Consider the following 21,653-nt stretch of genomic DNA (forward strand, 5'->3'; position numbering starts at 1 on the left):
GAAAATGGTAGACGGTATGGGTTCGTTTTCGAGTCCTTTTTCTTTTGACGATTTTAAAAACGACAATTGATTGGACCGAATTACACGGATCGGATCGATATAAGTCCATTATTTGCATTTGCCGGATTGAATCGGAATACAGGAAGCAAGTTTCCTCCAGGGGTGAGGTCGACTGAGAGTAGACTGTGGGAACGAGGTTGTCCCGCCTTCACTGCCTTTTGTGACACGGTTGAATGCAGATAGTACAATGCGAATTTACATAACGACGGATCACTGCTGTTGTGCAATACATTCTACAGGCCTTTTTATAGCTCCATGGTCATACTACCAGTCAAACAGGATACAAACAGGCTTTACTTTCGGAAATCCTTCATGCAGAATTACTGTTTCGGGGAAGTGGAAGGCCTGCATCTTTCGTCCTCATAACGGACCAACATGCCTATAGTATAACTATTGATACCCGGATTCATAGCCCTTACACATTCATTATTCATTGATAGAAACCGACCAAAATCACTTTCGGTAAAGAACATAATCTTCTTCTTCTTCTTCTTCTTCCTTCTTAGTGCTGCCTTCATATGTTGAAGATAAACGCACTGCGTTGGGCGCATGCATTGTCTAAAGACAACAGGAATTTGTACTCAGGTACAGTGCTATATGTACAGGTGCAAGTAAAAATCTGGTGGTGCGATTAATCCGAGCGGATGTCCCTCAGCGCAGACTTGAAGGCGTTGAGGGATGGGTATGCAGCAGGATCAACTGGGAGGTTGTTCCAGTCTCGGATGGTACGTGGGAAGTACGAGCTAGCATGAAGATCTGGTGTGTGGGATAGTGAATCTGGAACTGTGTCCTCTGGTAGATGTCGATAATTGAGTAAGGTAGTTGTTCCAAGGGATGTCGACCAAGTTGTATCTGATCTTGTACATCATCTGCAGGCGATTTTGGTGACGACGTTCCTGTAGTGAGGGCCAGTCAAGATGTTCTAACATGGATGTAACACTGCTGGTTCTTCTATAATCGCCCATGACGAAACGAGCCGAACTTCGTTGGACTTGCTCAAGCTTCTTGGTATTCCGTTGGGTATGTGGATCCCATGAAGTTGCTGCAAATTCGACAGATGGACGAATGAAGGTGGTGTAGACAGCTTCTTTGACTTTCTGGCTGCTGTGGCTCAGATTACGGGAGAAGAAGGCCTTGGTGCCGGTCGCTTTCCTGGTGATGTTGTCGATATGAGTATTGAAGCTCAGCCTGGAATCTATGTGGACTCCCAGGTATCTGGCTGAGGTGGAGACCCCCAAGACATGACCATGGATGGTGTATGAGGCAGGGAAGGGCTTCCACTTGTGGGTGACTTGGACAACCTGGCACTTTGTAGCATTCAAGTGCATCAGCCATTTAGCTTCCCAGTCCTGGAGGGCGTCTAGATCTTGCTGGAGGCTAGCTGTGTCATCGGTTGAGGTGATATGTTTATACAAAACACTGTCATCGGCAGATAACCTACATGTAGTTGTTGAGCTTCTGATGCATTCAGGCAGGTCGTTGATGTAGATTAGGAAGAGTAGGGGACCAAGGACACTCCCCTTTGGAACCCCGGATGAGACGATGGATTCACTACTCTTCTGCCCATCAACGAGTACAGATTGGGAACGAGAGTGGAGGAAATCTGATATCCATGCCAGTGTTGCGCCTCTAACTCCATAGTGCTGGACTTTCTTCAGTAGATGTCGATGTGGCACTTTATCGAATGCTTTCTCGTAATCGAGCAGGACCACGTCGATTTGTGACTTGCTGTCCAGTCCCTTGGTGAGGTCATCCAGCATACAGATCAGTTGCGTTTCGCAGGATCTGTATTTGCGGAAACCGTGCTGCGCATCTGACAGGATGTTGTTGTCGGTGAGGTGTTGGATCACAATGAATGATGTGCTCGCACATTTTGCAGAGTACAGATATTAGAGAAATCGGTCTGTAGTTGGCGGCATCAGAACGACTTCCCCTTTTGAACAATGGGACTACTTGCGCTATCTTCCATTGTGATGGTACCCTCCCTTGGTCGATTGAAGCCTGGAAAAGTAACGTTGCTGCAGGAGCAATCTCCGCAGCCGTCTGTTTTAGCAGCATGGTAGGTATCCCATCTGGTCCAGAGGCAGTGAAGGGCTTGAGATTTTTCAGGAGTTTGATCACTCCATTCTCGCTCACAGTGATGTTTTCCATTTCAGGATGGTTGCTGGTGCCTAGGTCAGGTAGTGGAGCTCCGTTGTCAGTTGAGAAAACCGATGTGAATTGCCGGTTCAGAGTGTTGGCTTTGGCCTTGGGATCCGTGTGTAGAAAGCCTCCTTCTTTCAGAGGTGCAACACCCATAAGATCACATCGCTTGGCTTTCACGAGAGCACCCAACTTCTTGTTCCTACAACCTGCTGGTACGCTGTGGATGATGTCATGGACATACGTGTTGTAGGAATTTCGGCAGATGTTTTGAGCCTCCTTCTTTAAACGCTTGAAGCGAATCCAGTCTCTGGCTTTGTTTGTGCCGCGAGCCTTCTTGAAGGCACGACCCTTTTGTCTCAGGATGTGTTTTGATTTAGAGTTGAACCACGGTTGATTGACTCTTGTGGAGCTAAGCTTAGATGGAACACAGTCGTTGATGATCTCTTCAAGCTCCAGTTGCAGTGCAGTAGCAAAGTCTTCAACTGGCGTTGAAGTAGTGAACTTTGAAGTGAAATCAACTGACATCTGATGGACTCTCGAGCGGATGGTGACAAGGTCGGCCCTTTTCCAGAGCAGAATCTTGCGCCGAACTGGTTTCCTCCTATAGGCACGGGCGTTCGCGTCCATGAATACCATGTCATGGTCGCTTAAGGCTGGGAGACCCGAGCATCTGTTAGTGAGGGAGGGTCTGTTGGTCAAGATGATGTCCAGAGTGTTGTCCCCTCTGGTAGGAAAATTGACCATTAGCCCCCAAAATGTCACCACTCCAAAATTTGGCTAATTCTAAAAATTGAGAATGGTAACCCCGGATCCTATAGGACACACCAACAGACACAATAAATGACAAGAAAGAACAAACTTCTAATATTTCCAATTATATTAACAACTCTCCAAGTTCTGAGCACTATAATTATGTACAGCAAAATCTTATAATCAAATTCTTCAATTTAAATCACACTCTTGATCTTGGAAGAAGATTCCCAATTCAACTTCAGATCAGGTGAATTACTTCCAACTTATTTAATCAATCAATGACAAGATCATAAAAAACACTTATGTTCAATTAATCAGTTAAATCACTTCCAAATTATTACATCAATCGATGACAAGGATCATAAAAAGAACGTTCAATCAATTAATTACAAAATCCTAAAAACACCACTGTTCAGTCAATCAGACACTATCAATTTGTTTCCAAATGTAACTCCAAATCTCTATCTCTCTCTCTCTCACAACAAAACAAACTCCAACATACCACACACAAAAGGCCCTAAACGGCGTTTCCGAAAAGTACAAAACGATCTATTCTTTACTGACTGACGTGATTTGTTCAACAATTAGGGTGGGCGTTCTCTGACAATTACCATGGCCTTGTACAAATGCTGTTGCGTAAGATAGAAGGGCTTTTTTAACACTCCACGAACGCCTTAGCTCTAAGTGAATGGGTAAAGTCAACGCGGGACTGACTGACACGTTATTGGTTAAAACTTTCGGACGATTTCATTTATGGCGGGGTGCACAGGTATATACAAAATAAAATAATAATGAGCGGAACGCATTAAACTACGGAAGCGTAGAAGGGCCAAAAGAAATTAAGAAAAAATTAGCTCCTATCTCGCCGCGGCGAATTACTATCTCGCCGCGGCGAGTTAGTATCTCGCCGCGGCGAGTTACTATGTCGCCGCGGCAAATTACTATTTTGTATCGGTGAGCGTCGGGCACAACAATTGCGATCCCTCCGGGTCCTATGGAACGCCAAAGAGGCATCGGCGTAGCCAGGGTTTTCATCCTAGGGGACTTGGAGAGGAGGGGGGGGGGGGGCTTGAGGTTACAATGGAGGGGCGACCCAAAATTTCATCCGAGCTGAAAGGCCGTGAGACAGGGTTCCTTCACCGGATATCCGCCCAATACCCGCCCTAGTCTAGTGTCCCACATACCACTCGGCCGGGCCACTATAGATGCTCTACATTAATCCGTGTTCCACTCGCGCTCGCGGGATAACTATAACTAAAACACACGGTCAACCGGAACGCTATACCATGGCCGGTTTTGCCGCAACGTTGACGTAAATATGACGTGCGCGTTATTATCATATTAATTAGCGTGACTCTGCGTGACTTCCCGTGGGTCTTGGTATAGACCAATCGAAATCAACCAAAAAGGTTAATATTTTTTTTGGGTGGAGAACTCGTGAAGGAGGGAGTCGTAAACTTTGTAACTGCATTCCATATGGATAGAACCTTATTAATATTCGTGACGCTTGAAAGTATTGAAAAATGACGAACTCAAAGCCTATTTTTCAAATTGTAATGAAAAATACTGAACATATCAAAACGATTTTTTAGTACATAGTAGGATCATGATCTCTGAGATACGGCCTTCAAAACGGGAGTAAATGATGTTTAAAGAGTTAACCCGCGAACATCCAAATGTCTGTGTAACGGTAATTTGAGCTATTTCATTCAAATCGGTCGTAACGATCGAAAGACGGTACATTACAGTAATTACTTTCCCCGCCCTCTGAGAGCTGCAATCATAATGTTGAATAGTTGGCAGGGTCATCCTCATCCCGTACGCTAATGGATCTGGCATTCAAAGTGGATAAACCACCTGTTGCCGCCTATTGAACTTTGTTTTCTTTCTTAATTTATTCTTAACAAAAAAAGAAAGGACAACTTTATAATTACATATATTATTTCATTCATCGGACGTACTAACTAAAGAATTTAGAACCCAGCCCTGTGTGGGTGATTAGGTTGTTAGTTTTGCCAGAAGTTGATCACAGATTACATAAATCCATCACCACTCGCGAAAATCCATCACCGATTGTGACAGTCAATCACCGATTGCAAAACTCCACTGCCTATCGATAAAGTGCATCACCGATTTGGTGATCACATTAAATGCCTCTTTGGCGTTCCATAGAACCCAAAGAGTATCGCTATTCGTCGTGCCTGACGTTCGCCGATGCAAAACAGTAAGTCGCCGCGGCGAGTTACTATCTCGCCGCGGCGAGTTATTAGGGAGGTTTCGCAAGCGAACGGATACGCTTACAAATACGTTTAGCTATCCGTATCCGTTTTTTACTTACGTGTAGCGAGCGAGATATGCGTGTCGTCTGCACGTATGACTTCATACGCCACTCACTATCCGCTAAACGTGCAGACGACACGCATATCTCGCTCGCTACACGTAAGTAAAAAACGGATACGGATAGCTAAACGTAAGTGTAAGCGTATCCGTTCGCTTGCGAAACCTCCCTAGTAACTCGCCGCGGCGAGATAGTAACTCGCCGCGGCGAGATAGGAACTAAATTTTTCTTAATTTCTTTTGACCCTTCTACGCTTCCGTATTAAACACATGATCGGCGAAAATAATTATATACTTGTCGGTTGCACTGTAACAATTCACCCCCAGTTCTGTAAGAAAATGTCTTACATTTTCTCCAGGAGTTGCAGTGCACAATTTCTACAGACTGCGACTAAGGAAATCGGCCCCTACATTGTCCGTGCCCTTGATCGCTACTATTGTCAAGCGATATGGCTGTAAAGCCAATGCCCAGCGCATAATACGGGAGTTAGCGACTTTGGCTTTTTGGATGTATGTCAGGGGTTGGTGATCTGTTTCCACCAAGAAATGGTTGCTGTACAAATAACTCTGGTAATTTTGAACACCCCATACGAGAGCTAAACACTCTTTCTCTATGGACAAGTACGCACGTTCGCGACTGAGTAACTTACGACTCGCGAATGCAATGGGTAAGGGAATACCATCTTGCTCTTGAAGCAGGATTGCACCGATACCGGTATCCGAAGCGTCGGTTCGTAGAACGAACTGTTTCTCGAAATCAGGTAATGTGAGAATTGGAGCTTTCGATAAACACTGTTTCAGTTTGTTGAAAGCTAACTGTTGGCTTTCACCCCACGTTATTTTGTTCGGTTCCTTAGCCTTAGTTTTATCTGTGAGCGGAGTTGCTATGGCTGCATAATTTGGTATGAATTTGCGATATAGCCGGATAATCCTAAGAATGACCGAAGTTGTTTCTTTGTGACCGGTGGCGAGGCATCGAGGATTTTCTTGAACTTGTCCGTTTGTGGTGTCAATTTGCTGGAGCCAACATTGTGACCTAGATACGCGACCGTACTCATACCTACTGAACATTTGCTTGGTCGAGCGGTTAGACCGGATTTCTTGAGTCTCTGAAATAGGTCATTGAGTGTTCGAACATGGACTTCCCAAGACTGAGTATGAATAAGTATGTCGTCGATGTAATTACTTACATGATTCATGTCCTTGAGTAATGCGCGCATGACGCGGCTGAACGTAGCTGGTGCATTTATAAGGCCGAACGGCATTACCGTGAATTATGTACTGTTCTTTGACATATATCGCACGATCTACAGTATCGCGTTACATCGGCTTGAACCCCTGGCCCGAAAAAGTTACTGAAGACTCTATCCGTAGTTTTCTTTGCACCTTGATGTCCTCCGAGGATACTTTCATGTGCGATTTTCATGACATGATTTCTGTACTCTGTGGGAACTACTAATTGATTACACGGTTGACCGAATTTGTGATAAGGAGACTGAAACTCGCGATATAGTAAACCGTCTACCACAGAGAAAGTTGTTCTGGAGCCGTTTCTAGTTCGTTTCTCGTCTTTGCTCGCTGCCAGTTCTCGGATACGGTTAAGATCGGTATTGTTTTCTTGTGCAATTTTCATCTGCGTGTGATCAATATCTGGTAATTGTTCCGCGACTTTTAGTGTTTTCATAGGTTTTTCTTGTCTTAGTTTTTGTGAACGGGTTTCGACCGCACAACCGAGTTCTTCACAAGTGATGTCGGGTTGCATGTTTGATGGCTTAGACCAATTTGTATTGGGTTCTTGTGGTCTCGTGCATTTGATATGTTGCCTATGATTACATCATATACCGGATTAGGCATACAAAGCGCCTCATGATGATCCTACAAAATAAGGTATATCTAGTTCGACAATCGCGATCGGTGCTTTGCGGATCGTACCGTCTACAAGTACACAGGTTCTATCTTGCCCGGTTAATTGATCAGCGGAAACTAAATCTTGCCTTATCACGACGGTGCTACAACCGGTGTCGCGTAATACGGACACGCTAGTGCCATTAATCAAACCGTCGGTAACGGGCATGTTTGTTGGGTTTTTGTCGCGACAAGCGGCACTCATGAGCGGCAATTCGTGTCCACACTGTTAGTGAAGTTTCCCACTTTTAACACAGCAGGTTCTTAATGGTTGTTGAGCTACCATGCAAGCGACTGTTTCAGATTTTTCCGAATTTGAACTACATGTTTCACTGGTCTGATTTTGGTACTGCGATGGTTGAGGAGTAGTATCAGGAGCAAGAACACTGGTAAGTGCTGACGCGATGATATTGGCAACCTTAGTGATATCTTTTGGCCGACTTCTGCAATCTCTTGCAATGTGTCCCTTTTTGTGACACAAGTAACACGTTCTGATTTCGTGATACGAACTGCCTTGACTGGGATTACGAGTTTGTTGCGGCCTACTAGTTACTTGCGACTGTTTGGAGTGTTGAGTTGGTTCTGGTCTGCGCGATGTGAAATTACTTTGGTGTGATTTCTTCTCGCGTGCTGCAAATGAACCGTGAGCGTCGGTATACTGTTCCGCTAGACGAGATATTTCTGCCGTGCTACGCGGTTTCCTCTCATTTAGGAACAACCGAAGCTCTTCGGTACAGCGATTTAGGAACTGTTCGCGTAAGATTGAATTCCTTCATATGTTTTCTCGGTCTTGTCCAGTTCTACTCAACGCGTGAATATGTTATCTTGCCGGGCCATAAATTGAGGAGCAGTTTCGCCAGAGTCTGGTTTGGTTTCTCGAAACTTTTGCCGAATACCGACGGCTGTCAAATGAAAGCGTTTCAGTAATGCTTCTTTGAGTGCCTCGTAATTTGTGGCTTGATCTGCGGGTAGTCTGGAGTACACGTCTAAGGCCTTACCCTTAAGGAGTGCACCTAAACTGATTGCCCAATCGTTCTCATCCCATTCTTGAATTACTGCGTAACGTTCGAAACGTTGAAGATACGCGTCTAGGTCATCTTGATCTTCGTTGAATTTGGGTAACTTGGGTGTCTTAGTTCGATAACGAAACGGTTTAGCCTTAACGGATTCTGACGCGGTATCGAAGACAGGTGAAAGTGGGGGAATCGGTTCGTGTTTTAGTGTTTCTAGCCGTAACTGTTACTCTAAATTTTCACGATCTGCCTTGCGAATATCATAATTTTATGCTCTAGTATCGCGCTCAGCCCTTTCGCGTTCCTTACGTTCTTCGCGGCAAAATGCGATTAGTTCGTGACCCGTTAGATCACAAGCTTCTGCTACGGTACGCAATTGTTCAAGATTCACATCCATTATCACACTGACCGGTTCTAACTTACCAAGCACCAAAATGTTGAGTCCAGACGCACAATGATCGGGGTAGTTGGGATGGCAACAGTCGACCTGCCCATGTACAACAAGGAATATAACAACAAATACAACCGGTGTGAACATCATACATCCATAACTGAGTTTTTACATCACTTAACAATCTACTGTTGGTGTTCCTTCTGGTACAATTGGATTACCACCAATGCAAGCTACAGAAACCATCCATAATGTTGAAATCAACCAAGATTTGTCACCAGAGCAAAATGCAGAAATAACACGTGTCCTGAACAATTATCATGAAGTCCTCACCGATTTACCCGGCAAAAGTAATCTATGTAGATATTTGAGAACTAGGAAGGTTTTGGATTTATATTTATTATAGATGGCTTTTTTGTTGAGAGTATTCCCCTGTCGACTCTAACACCGACTGGAGAAGGAGTCTACCAATGAGGTGCTTTAGACGTAGAGTATTTACTGAGGCGTAGCCGGCCGAGTCCTGTGAGTTGTGCCCACCACGGTCTTGCGAGCTCTCAGATGCCGGGAACTCCAAGGCGTTAAAGTTTGTAGAAACTTGTAAAAGGGAAGTGCCCGAACGATAAATAATTAAGAGAAGTCTGGTAACGGAGTTACATTTGGAAACAAATTGATAGTGTCTGATTGACTGAACAGTGGTGTTTTTAGGATTTTGTAATTAATTGATTGAACGTTCTTTTTATGATCCTTGTCATCGATTGATGTAATAATTTGGAAGTGATTTAACTGATTAATTGAACATAAGTGTTTTTTATGATCTTGTCATTGATTGATTAAATAAGTTGGAAGTAATTCACCTGATCTGAAGTTGAATTGGGAATCTTCTTCCAAGATCAAGAGTGTGATTTAAATTGAAGAATTTGATTATAAGATTTTGCTGTACATAATTATAGTGCTCAGAACTTGGAGAGTTGTTAATATAATTGGAAATATTAGAAGTTTGTTCTTTCTTGTCATTTATTGTGTCTGTTGGTGTATCCTATAGGATCCGGGGTTACCATTCCCAATTTTTAGAATTAGCCAAATTTTTTTGGAGTGGCTCAAATGGAAGTGATCCACAGCTATTTGACCATCGAATCATCACTGGTCTATTTAGGAGTTTTCGTCCTTGTCATTTGGCTTCTTCGAAGACCAAGGAACCTGCCTCCCAGGCCGACTGGACTACCTATCATCGGCTACCTCCCAAAGTTAGCCCTGCAAGGCGACGAGTACAAACCCTGGCCCTGCTCGCCAATATACGAGGATGTGTTCAGCTTGAATCTGGACGGACAGCTGGTGGTTGTCCTATGCAACTACGAAGCCATCAAGAAAGCCCTGGCTCATCCAAATACCAGTGACAGACCACCGACGACTTTCTACAGCAAGGCCACACTGGAAAAAGACGCTCTGGGTGAGATATATATGACGTCAATTGGAGTAAAGACTAATTCAAGTTGCTCATAAGAGCCTTTAGAGGTGGTTTTTAACATGATTACAATGAGATGCTCGAAAACATCTACTCGCTTTGATAAGATTTCACAAAATCAATGCACTCACAGTCAGTGACGTGTTGGGAACACATTTGAAGCCAGATCTACGACAGAGCTCCCCCCTCCCTTTTTTTTGGTGATTGTGTTCCTGGAACTCCGGAATATATTTCTTGATAAAAAGTTCAGGAACATGTCCCGCAAATTTTTGAAATCTACGATGCTTTCTCCTGCATTCGAAGGCAATTTGAAAATATATTTAGGAACTTTAGCATTCCATTTATTGTTTTGGCCCCATCAGGGGGAAGGGGGGGGGGTGTATATACTGAGTAGGCCTACAGTCAAAGTAAAAAGAGCAGCCAACAAAGTAGAACAGCCAAAAAAAAACGAAGCGTATTGACCGATTTGTTGTGCAAACGTATACATGATATGTTAAAGATTGATATGACTTCATCTGGTTCGCCCGATTGCCAAAGACATGCAACCGGGCTAACTTACCGAAGTTACCCCATAATATTAAAAAAAAAATACCGGATAGGTTGAACAATTACGGAGCTTTTAAAGGGACATAGGTGAAAAAAAAATTGAAAAAATCATCATTTTTTTGAGTTTGTAATTGGTATTTATTTTAAAGCCTAAAGCTTTTGCAAATTGACATTGCTGTTTACTTTAAAGTACTCGTGGTTTGACTAAAGGTTTTAACACTTGTGTAATAACAGGACCCTTTCAGGACCCTACTTTGCAGGAAAGGCCAGAAATATTGTGGTGCCAAATCACTATCGAACTAAACATGGGAGAGAAAAGCACCTGTTCATCATCGGGATTCCAAACCAAGACCAGTTTCATAATTGGGGTATAATTTGCAGGGGGCACTTGGGGGCCTGTTTTTCTTGGGGGGGGGGGGGGCACTCAATCAGTTCTGTCACAGTTAAACACTGAGCAGGGGGACTACCACCAGAATTTTTCCTTCTCTAATTTCATAGTGCAGGCTGTGACGGCCCTTGCAAAGAGTCCTGGGTTTCAATCCTAATGAGAACCATATTTTTGTTTTATCTTATCCCATATTTGTTTCTTTCATTTCGATCAAGCACCAAACCAAATACTACATTCTGTATGTACATTCCACACTGCCAAACCTGGAGTGTAAAATATTACACAAACGGTGTTAATCTTGATTTTTTCCCGTTATCTCTATATGACGACACCCTTGGTGTAAAATATAACCAATTCTTGGAATTAACTTTTAAATTAACCACGACGTCAACAATGGCGTCTGTGTCTCCGGCCGGCAGCCCAAGTACGCAGATTTTTTTCGTTCGAACGAAGATTTTGTTCGTTCGAACGCAGTTTTTTTTCGTTCGAACGCAAATTTTTTTCGTTCGAACGAAGATTTTTTTCGTTTGAACGCAGTTTTTTTTCGTTCGAACGCAGATTTTTTTCGTTCGAACGCAGATTTTTTTCGTTCGAACGCAGATTTTTTTCGTTCGAACGCAGATTTTTTTCGTTCGAACGCAGATTTTTTCCGTTCGAACGCAGATTTTTTTCGTTCGAACGCAGATTTTTTTAAATTTTTTTTTCACATATGTCCCTTTAAAAGCTCCGTAAACAATAATTTGTGGGGTGTTATCTTTTTTAGGTGTAGGTTCAGCATCCGGACAAAGCTGGACCGAACAGCGTAAGTTCTCCCTGAACGTTCTGAGGGGTCTTGGTGTCGGAAAATCAAGCTTTCAGGATGCCATTGCTGATGAGGCACGCTACCTGATCGGAGAGATGAAGAACCACAACGACATCCCCTTTGATCCGATGACGTTGTTAGGAAATGCCGTCTCAAACGACATCTGTTCCGTAACCCTCGGTAAAAGATTCGAGTATTCTGACGGCAAGTTTCAGGAGCTTTTGAGGATGATGAACAGGAACTTTGAGGTCGTTGGCGGAGGGTCTGCGTACCAGTTTCTGCCAGTCATGCAGTATCTAACATTCACCCCTACCTTCAAAGAGCTGCGATCCAACTTGCACAGAAAACGTCGACGAACACCGTCAAAATTTGGATCCGGATAATCCCAGAGACTTTTTGGACATCTTTCTCGGAGAAATCCAGAACAACGAGAGGAATAACATCAAGAGTCACATCTCGCCCAGCAACATGCTGCTGACTGTCTTTGAAATTTTCGTTGGCGGGACAGAAACCACCACCTCCACCCTCCGCTGGGCCTTGTTGTATATGCCGGCTCACCCGGAGGTTCAGAGCAAAGTCCAGCGAGAGATAGACGAGGTGGTCGGCCGCAACCGTCTGCCTCGCATCGCCGACAAGCCCGAGTTGCCGTACACGGAGGTGACCATCATGGAGGTGCAACGCATCGCCAGCGTGGGAGCACTAAGCTTGCCTCACATGTTCTCGCAAGATACGTCAATCTTTGGCTACGATATCCCCCGCAACACCATTGTGATTCCGAATCTGTGGGCAGTCAGCCGAGACCCAAACCTCTGGCCCGAACCGGAGAAGTTTCGACCGGAGAGGTTTCTGGACGGGGATGGGAAAGTGAGGCGCCCAGAAGAACATCTGCCTTTTTCCACAGGTAAGAAAAGACACAAGAAAGAGCATGGCGTCATTGGTACTTTACTTTTGCGCGTCTGCTGTAGCTCAACTTCTCAAGAAACGAAAATTCACCCCAACTGTTTATTTCTCACCCATAGGTCGTCGAGTATGTCTGGGAGAGCAGCTGGCTAAGATGGAATTGTTCATCTTCTTCTCTTTCCTCCTGCATCAGTTCACCTGTGAGAGACCAGAGGATGCCCCGCCCATTTCCTTCAAAGCAGTCAACGGCTTGACTCTAACACCCACTCCCTTCCAAATGTGTGCGATACTCAGGGAATGAGATGTGTAAATTAGGAACACTATTTGAAATCACAGAGTATGTTGTATGCAACAACATCTCATCTGTGCACACAAAAGGTTCGGCGCCTATTGTTTTAAAGCATATAGGAGCATAAATTACCGTCCTTTTTTTGTGGTTGTACATAATTATCATGACAACATAGTGTAGTTTTGGGTGTCTTTCCAATTCAATAAATAACTTCAGGTAAATATGTTAATGCACGGACTTACAAAGTTGACAACTTATAATAAAAGTGGTTAAAGTGGTAAAATAAAGCAAAAGTTGACACATCGGAATAGAGTGGTGTTCCCTAACGTGGCGCACTTGAATAAATCTCGGAAAATTCCAAATTAACATCATAGTTAAGAATTTCTGTAAAGTTGATAAATGCTGATAAACAATTATTTTCTCTACTTACATACCCATCTAGAAGTTTGTCAGAAAATTGTTTCTTATTTTTCGGGACATGTGCACTTCGAAATAAACTGATTGGAAAATCAGTTTACTTTCTGTGAAATTCGGTAAAAACTTTTGCTCTAGCTAGGCGCTACAGGCGAAAAAGCAAAGTGCGCCATGTTAGGGGCCGCGCCACGTTAGGGTACGTACACCAACAATACTGGTTCCACGGCTAGCTCAATGTTGCAAGAGGCCGAATTACTCAGAAAGACCAAAGTATATGCGCTGTGTCCTGGTTAGCAAACTGTATATCTTACAAATTTGCCTAGCAAACCACTTTTTATGATAGCATGTACCCGAGGCGAAGCCGAGGGTGCTATGCGCCCCTCGGATGTTCAAAACATCATATCCCACATCACAGCAGTCAGCAATTGTTTTGTTGTACCTGTGTCTTGGAATCTTTGGATATTGATGTAAAAATCACGAAAACAAACAGTCACCGAGTCTTCACACGAAGCAGTGGCTTATTGCGCAATAGCCGTTGCCTTGTTGCCATTTTGTGATTGGACAATAACGAGGTTGTGTTCAATGGATGTACGTATCATGTACATTACGTACGGGCGTGTACATACTTAAACAAGACCAGATCTTGTAGGATGTTTTACGCAGGAACAACTTTATCATTTCACAAAACCTATACGTGTGAAGATCTTGACAGTTCGATGTAAAATGGAAATGGCATGATCTTATCCAAATACATCGCAATGATTCGTTGGACATTTGTGCATAAAGCAGTTGGGAATGGAAGAATAACTTCTTTCTTTTAATTTTGTTTATACATCTAAATTTATTAATTTTATATAGGCCTATACACATACATACTTTCTTTAGAACAAAAAACCCTTATTTTATGCATCTAAATTTATTAATTTTATATACATATACACGTTTGCGTATAAAATTTGATCCCTGGTTTCTTTTTAAGTATTGTTTTAATTTTAAAATCACTCAACCCCTTTCTTTACTTCATTCATTCATTTTTATTTTGCCAATATATAAACAATACATAAAACGCACGTCGTACTTGCGTACGTTGGAGTTATTAAACTGCGAACAACCGAACGTCGTTAATCGTCCAATCACAAAATGGCAACAAGGCTACGGCTATTGCGCAGTCGTGGCTTAATTGGGCGCCGCCACTTTAATACACACTGTAACTCATGGAACGTGTAGTTGGTGTCCCTCACAGAACGTATCATAATGCATGGACATACGACACTCATTACCTGAAAAATTGTGATATGATTGGCTTCTACCGAAATCGGTAGAAGCCAATCACATCGAGAATTAATTTCCATAGACTGTGTACAAACGTGGAACAAACCAGCGCGTACGCTTGGCAGATTGACCAAGTCTGGGTTGCTGCATCACTTGAAAATAACATCATCGGTACATGTACGTTTTTAACATGATGGTCCAGATTCGACGCATGAGGGCGCGCGTTATGTACATGCGATAAGCGCTGTGAGTGGATTTACTAAAGGCACAGAGTGAGCGCAACCCAGACTTGGCCAAGTCTAGGAAGGGAGGGTCGTGAACTTCAAAAGTAGGCTATCGATACAGACTTGGCCAAGTCTGGGTTGCGCTCGGTCTGTGCCTATTATCCACTCACAGCACATATCGCATACGTCCTTACAGTACATAACGCGCGCCCTCATGCGTCGAATCCGGACCATCATGTTAAAAACGTACATGTACATGTTATTTTCAAGTGATGCAGCAACCCAATTGCTAACTTTTGCACCACATGTATGCACATGCTCTGACAATACATGCACCTACATGTACACACATTCGCGTGTTGTACAGTGTACATACAGTGTGTGCGCATTGTCATACGGCACTGAAATGGAACGCGCGCTGAAGTGTACCTTGTCGGGCATCTGGGAAAGGCGTAAACTAAGTGATTTTTGCTACTTTTTTTAAGATACCGACTTAAAGCAATTCCGACTTGAGTCAAGTCTAATTGTTAAAGGTCAAGGGAAGTTGATCGTGCGTGCAATGATGTGGGCGCGCGCTCAGCCTCGACTCCAGGGGCGCGTGCATGCGCGTTCCTTCGTTCCGTACACTAACCCCTGGCCGTGCATAGATATCCGGTTCGTTAGTGTGACGTCACCTCCAGCACTTTCTGCACGATTGGAACCGGAAGTTAACGCAGCTCGAGCGGTTGTAGCCAATGAGCGCTAGTTATCAATGGTGGGTGCGCGTGAATGACGTTTTTACTAACGAACCGGATAGAACTTAAAATAACTAGATCGGACGCGCGTTCGAACGCGCCATTCACTGTGCACAAAACTTCTGGGTTCTTCATGGACGCGCTGCGAAGTTACGTGAATAGGGCCACGCGCAAAGGGCAGCTGGTGAATGCTGGACGGAAAAATATCGCCAACACCCCCACCTGAATTCAGCTATGCGTTGAAGTTCTTAACAACAGGTTGACATTTTTAACTACGATTTTTGACAATGTGACATTTCATATTCCTTTGAAAAGTTACACATGAGTTTGCCTCTGTGTCTTATTTGGGGCCAAATTGGCGACTGTGTTGAAGGTAATTGATTTTCAGCCAAGAAAACTAATTTGTACCGAAAAGTAGCCACATTGTGTTCTTATATCTTTAACAAAGGCAAATGTCAAAAGCGTAGTTAAATGTCAACCTGTTTCATGAGATTTTCCCCTCTTTTTTTTTAAATGTGCAATAAAAATCAACCGTTACTTGCCTATCAGACAAAACATAAACTTTTAATTTTACCAACATCAAAATGAAATAACAGAAAATCATTTTGTAAATGAGCAACGATAAAAACGGGCACTCGAAATATTGCGTTGCTTTAATAATAATAATAGCTTTATTTACAGAGGGTAGCCATGTCACCTGACAGATGATTTTCAATGGGCCATCAATTAATACTGCTAACCTCAATAGGAACATTACATTTGAAATGAATGGATGACTACAAAAACAAGTCTCTGGCCATCTGTTGTGAGAACTGAACAAACGAATACTTAAATAACTTTTAGGTAATAAACACTATGAAACCTTACTCGGTAGCTAATAAATAATCTGATGAAATGGCAGTTCCATATCCATATCCATTAATCAAGATGTCAAGAATATCATTGCTCATGAAAAAAATACATTTGGTTGTCACCATCCGAATATTTATGTGAAGGTCTAGCCTATGCAACTACCAGCAGGTGAGTATTGCTTTCCATAAATTTATGAACCAGAATAAGTAATCCAATATATCTTCCTCATATGCATGAACGCAAACAGAGGGCTATCCAATCTTTCAATTTCTGAGGAGCAACAATAAGACGATAACGAAATACTAAGCGAAACTTGTTAAATTTTAGCTATGGTCCACGCGAGGCCCAGTTATGCATGCGTGACCAGCTATCTCCTCACTGTACGCACAGTCGGCAGTGCAATCTTCTTTCTGACGAAGATGTACGCTTTTGTCGAGCAGTGCAAACTTCTTCATCTGTTCACTATGATTGTGATTCGTTGAGCAAGGCGCAGTTTTCCCAGCTCCAGCAAAGTGACTTCCAATTGCAGAATAAGAAACTGTGTTTCCATCTGGTCGGCCATCTCTGGAGTAACAAGTTGCTCCTCTTACAGGCCTTTTACCACCTCTCTGACGGATGATAAGATCTTTATCGACATGATCGTCGATTTTCCTGCCGGAGTTGTCTGTTTTCCTGTTCAAGCTTGGATTATATAGCCTTCCTGCTATACTACCGAGGGTAGATCCATTTCTGGTGGTAGACTGTATGCATGCTCTATCGCTGATGTTTGTTTTGCCGGTACAGCCATGCACTGAAGCAATATCTTCGACGGGGGCTTGGGTCGGTTCTTTCATTGCCGTTGCAAATGGCAGCTTTTCTCTCTCGTTCTGAAGTCCATACACGAGACTGTAGTCTTTCTACGAATTAAAACAAATAAAGCACATGATAGGCCTTTAAATACATGACAGTAATTATCGATAGCCTATCCTGGCCCCAAGGCTCATTGTATTACTTATAGGCTTCAAAGGAGTCGGGTAGTCTTCAAAGATTGACGGTACGGCATCGACACGCAGACGTGTTTTCCCCCCATTCCACCTTGAAGCACTCTGCAGGGAAATGGTCGCTGCAAAGACGATCGTGCCTTGTTGGATTCCATTTGCTGCCATTTGGAATATTTCTCATTGATGTGTTCAAACTAGGAGAATGGTGCATTTTCTTTAATCACCCACATCCCACAACAAAAAGTGACTCCCAATCCTCGTACCCCCGCGGAGTCGGACTATTATTGAAAAGCAGGAGAGGGGAGGGTGATGTTAGGCCAGAAATAATTGTCATTCGATGTTCAGGATCAGGAGTACCATCTTAACTTTTAAAACAATGCACTGAAAATATTTTAAGTAGGCCCTGCGCGGTTATTACAAAATTCGGAGGATCCTTTGGATCACACACGGGGGATTTTTTTCCACACCCATTCCTATGATTTATGCCCATTTGGCATTGCGTAACGAAGCCTATATTGAGTTAATTTTTATAAAAGCTGTCTTGTTCGAAATGTACTCTCAAGAGATAAATTCTGTGTATTAAGTTACTAGCACATGATGTTAACTTCTTGAGAGACTGTCCTCCGGGTCCCTTTCTCCGTCTTAGTTGAACTTTGCTGCCGCACAGATTGCCACCATTTTCAAGCAGTGATGGAGTACAAGTGATCGTCATGCCGAAGAAATGCGCGTTTAAATTTTTGACCCTATTCATGTGACCAATGGCAGCGTCCTGTCAAAACGCGCGTATCATACGCTCGTCCGATCTAGTTTTTTAAGTTCTATATCTATGTGGCCGTGATGATGACGTAAGTGACGCTGACTGGCTATTCAGAGCGTAATGCGCTCGCGTGCTTTGCACGTCTCGTCACTTACGAATATTCAAAACTGCGCGATGCCTGTACGTTATGGATTATGGCAGCCTAGTTTTTTGCTAAAAAAAACCCTGTATTTGCGGTTGTAAAAGGACGGAAGGGGTACGTATCTTTAAAACAAATCTTTGCTAAAAAACACAATGTCCAAACCTTATGTTTGAAAGCATTGATTTTTCAAAAACACAACTTTCAACATTTTAAAGATGGCGTCGGCTCGTAAAACGATAAAACTGCAGCCCTAATTATAATGTACCGTATTTCAGCACATTTAAATTACACAATTCCAGGGGTTACGATCGCGCAAGGCATGATGGGAAACAACATGGCGCTGCAAGATCGTACCCACGGGGCACGAGGTTGGCGCGCGCTTTCTTTTTCAGCTCAGTGTGCGCCCTCTACAGCTAAAACAATGAACAGGCCTACAGATTGCAAATGCGAAGATGCGACGAATAAAAATTGACATGGTTTTGACATATTTCTACCAAAAAGGTGGTATTTTACTCTTAAAATGTCCGTTGTGGTTTCTGCCCTGGCCACATGGTAGGTCTCATCGGGCTAAAAGTTGGTGTGCGCATTCAGTGCTCATCAGGACCTACCAGCACATCAAAATCGGAAGACATGAGGTAAAAAGTGCGTTGGTCTGACATGGAATGACCCCTATACACCTTTAGAATTTCTCTGTGGAGACCCTTTTTAACCTATTGTCCTGGGTCTCCACAAGGCACCAGATATCCGTTCCTGATATGGCTCATAGAAGAAACGCCTACACACATTTTTGGGGTAGCCTAGATTAAACAGCTCAGCGGCATATCCAGGGAAGTATTCGACCTTGAAATCACACAAATTGTAGCTTATCGCTCTCCACAGAGTTGATATCCAAAAAAGTGACCCCCAGATGTACTTCTTTTGTGTGGGTGTTTTGCTGTGGCGAGGGTTGCATGATTAACCCAGACGCCATGCAAGGTAACAATAAGAGCTCGACCGGACCATGAACTCAAACATAGAAACGCTGCCAGCCTTTTGAAATTCCAAAAGGTAAATCGCTCAAAACTTGCTGGCGGCATAATTCGACCGACAAAGGCGCTGGGAAACTTGTGAACATGGTGGAATAAATACAAACACACCTGCTGTCACACTGCGCACCTAACTGCCCGCCAATGGACTTTTCAATAGTAAATTCATGATTATGCATGCATGGCATAGAGATGGCCTTGGCGGCACAAACTGTGAGGGGCCCATTGGAAATGTATGGGGCCACTCTTTTCACCGCCATTTTCTCAAAGGTCCTTCAAGTATTTTTATGGCAAAACCTAGCGGGCTTGTCCGTACTTGGTTGGCTCACTCGCTCTGTGACGAAACAGTCTTTACGATCACAGACATGTGGACAGATCGTAAGGCCTTTTTCTGTCCCACTCGCTCGGTTAAAAGAATGCATACACCTTAAAGTTAAAAATCGTAACAGGAAAATGTTCCTATACTACGACCATACCAGACCAGACTAGACCAGACTAGACCAGACACCCCAAAAAGACCTGAAAAGAAGAACATATGCTTTTCATATCAAAGCCTTTTCCTTTCATGTTGAAATTCCTCTTACAATTCATTTGTATACAATTGCCTAGCCTAAAGAGCAAACTATTAATCAATCATACTTGCTTCAGAACACATTTATTTTCATTTTTAAAGAAATAATAAAAAATGTCTTAGATTTGGGTTGGTCACCAATTAGATATAGCAGTTCTTTCACCCCATTACTTTTGTTTTAATCCCGGCCTTGTCTGTCGAATAGACATGCTTCATTAGGTATATATTGTGACAGCCAGATGACTTATTTACTCAGTTTATGTATTATTTTGTTTGAGACTCCAGCAGGAAGGCCAAAGTCACTAAAAGAGACAGGAAATGTAGTCCCTTCGTTCCAGAGTTCCTGGGGTCAACACAGTAGAGACAGAAAAGACCTGTGCAGGCCCATAACAAAGTGTACTTCGTAGCTCGGCAGCTAGCTATTATGATTCGGACGAAGTCAACCAAAACAGACGCAGTAAACAAGATATGAAGCTATTGTGTGCCTATTGCAAAGGTAGAAACACGCTGAGAACTCCAATTTGCCCACGTTGATCAATTCTCCTTTGGACATCGAATGACTTGCAGCCCCTGCTACCCCCAGACTACGAATTGTTCTCACGACCCGATGCATAAACTAGTTCAAACACCCTGACGACATGCATTGTCCTTTTTGAGCCAACGGTTCGCAAGCCAGTGCAAAAGCACCAGGTTAGAAACAAGTTCAGCCGTCAAACACTCTTTCCCGAACTACCAGGCAAGTGGTTTTTCCTTTAAATTTTTTTAAAGACAACAAAACGCGCGATTACTTAGGTTCTGAAAGGTAACACTATTGTTCGACGGGGATTCATCCATCAGGATTCACAAAAGATTCTTGTACTACTCAAGAGCAACATACACTGAGAAAACATGTTCATTTTTAATAAAGTTTCACTCCAAACAAAAATCAAGTCCCTTACAAAAACACCATCACGCCATAATTATTCGATGAAACCAGTTACACCTTCTACTTTAAAAGCAATAATGAACCAGCTGAACTTGTTAAGGGGCCATCCATTTTCGGTCATTATCACGAGCGTACAAACTACACGCCGAGAAGGGGTTGGCAGGCAGCGTTACCCTTTTACAAGGAATTAAAAATGACGGTGGGAACCAATGGGAGAAACCGTCATTGTTCCCTTTTCATTTTGTACGCTACCGAATGGGAGGGAGGATCCGGCAAAATGAGTACAGTTTGTACGCTGGTAATGGTGATGGGAATGGAAGGCACCTGAATATGGGATAATTAAGTGGCAATTACCGGAATATCTGCCCGATTTTAATCGGATTAGGGAACTTTTATCAAAACTGGTCATTCAATCAGTACTAAATTCACAGTGAAATGTATTATTCTGGCTGGCATCTTTCAGAAGATAAAACCAAAAGTCCATTATACTTTTCAAAAGGTGTCTCCAGCGGACCCGACTTTTAAAGATTTAAATTTTACTGTACACATGTATAGTGATTCTTGGTTCCCGATAATTTTAGATTTTAATACCACAGTTTTACTTAAAACAAACTGCTGTATGGAGCTTTTTCAGAAAAATTATATTAATTTTGCCTCGGTGTTAAAAATTATTCCATGCCCTTTAAATAATAACTGTGTTAAAATGACAGCAATAATTACAACCACAACAAATTGCATGTAGGCTACGAGTAAAAATGAATGCTAT

The 21,653-nt window shown here is 43.0% G+C and overlaps 1 protein-coding gene and 1 pseudogene across 1 annotated transcript; one reads left to right on the forward strand and one right to left on the reverse strand.

Moving 5' to 3' along the window:
• Window positions 1-803: 803 nt before the first annotated feature.
• Window positions 804-2,949, reverse strand: LOC119719722. The gene is made up of 2 exons (XM_038189221.1): window positions 2,041-2,949; window positions 804-1,865 (listed from the first exon to the last, which is right to left on the reverse strand). Exons 1-2 carry the CDS (start codon window positions 2,947-2,949, stop codon window positions 804-806), a joined length of 1,971 nt encoding a protein of 656 aa, XP_038045149.1.
• Window positions 2,950-5,959: 3,010 nt separating this feature from the next.
• Window positions 5,960-13,016, forward strand: LOC119719724 (annotated as a pseudogene).
• The last annotated feature ends 8,637 nt before the right edge of the window (window positions 13,017-21,653 follow it).

This window comes from Patiria miniata, unplaced genomic scaffold, assembly GCF_015706575.1.
Source record: "Patiria miniata isolate m_02_andy unplaced genomic scaffold, ASM1570657v1 HiC_scaffold_8, whole genome shotgun sequence".
NCBI lineage: Eukaryota > Metazoa > Echinodermata > Asteroidea > Valvatida > Asterinidae > Patiria > Patiria miniata.

Excerpts from the sequence above, each read along its gene's own strand:
- LOC119719722 (XM_038189221.1), bottom strand. The coding sequence starts at position 2,949 with ATGGTCAATTTTCCTACCAGAGGGGACAACACTCTGGACATCATCTTG. Across the intron at positions 1,866-2,040 it reads CTTCAATCGACCAAGGGAGG|CACGGTTTCCGCAAATACAG; the intron begins GTACCATCACAA and ends TCAGATGCGCAG.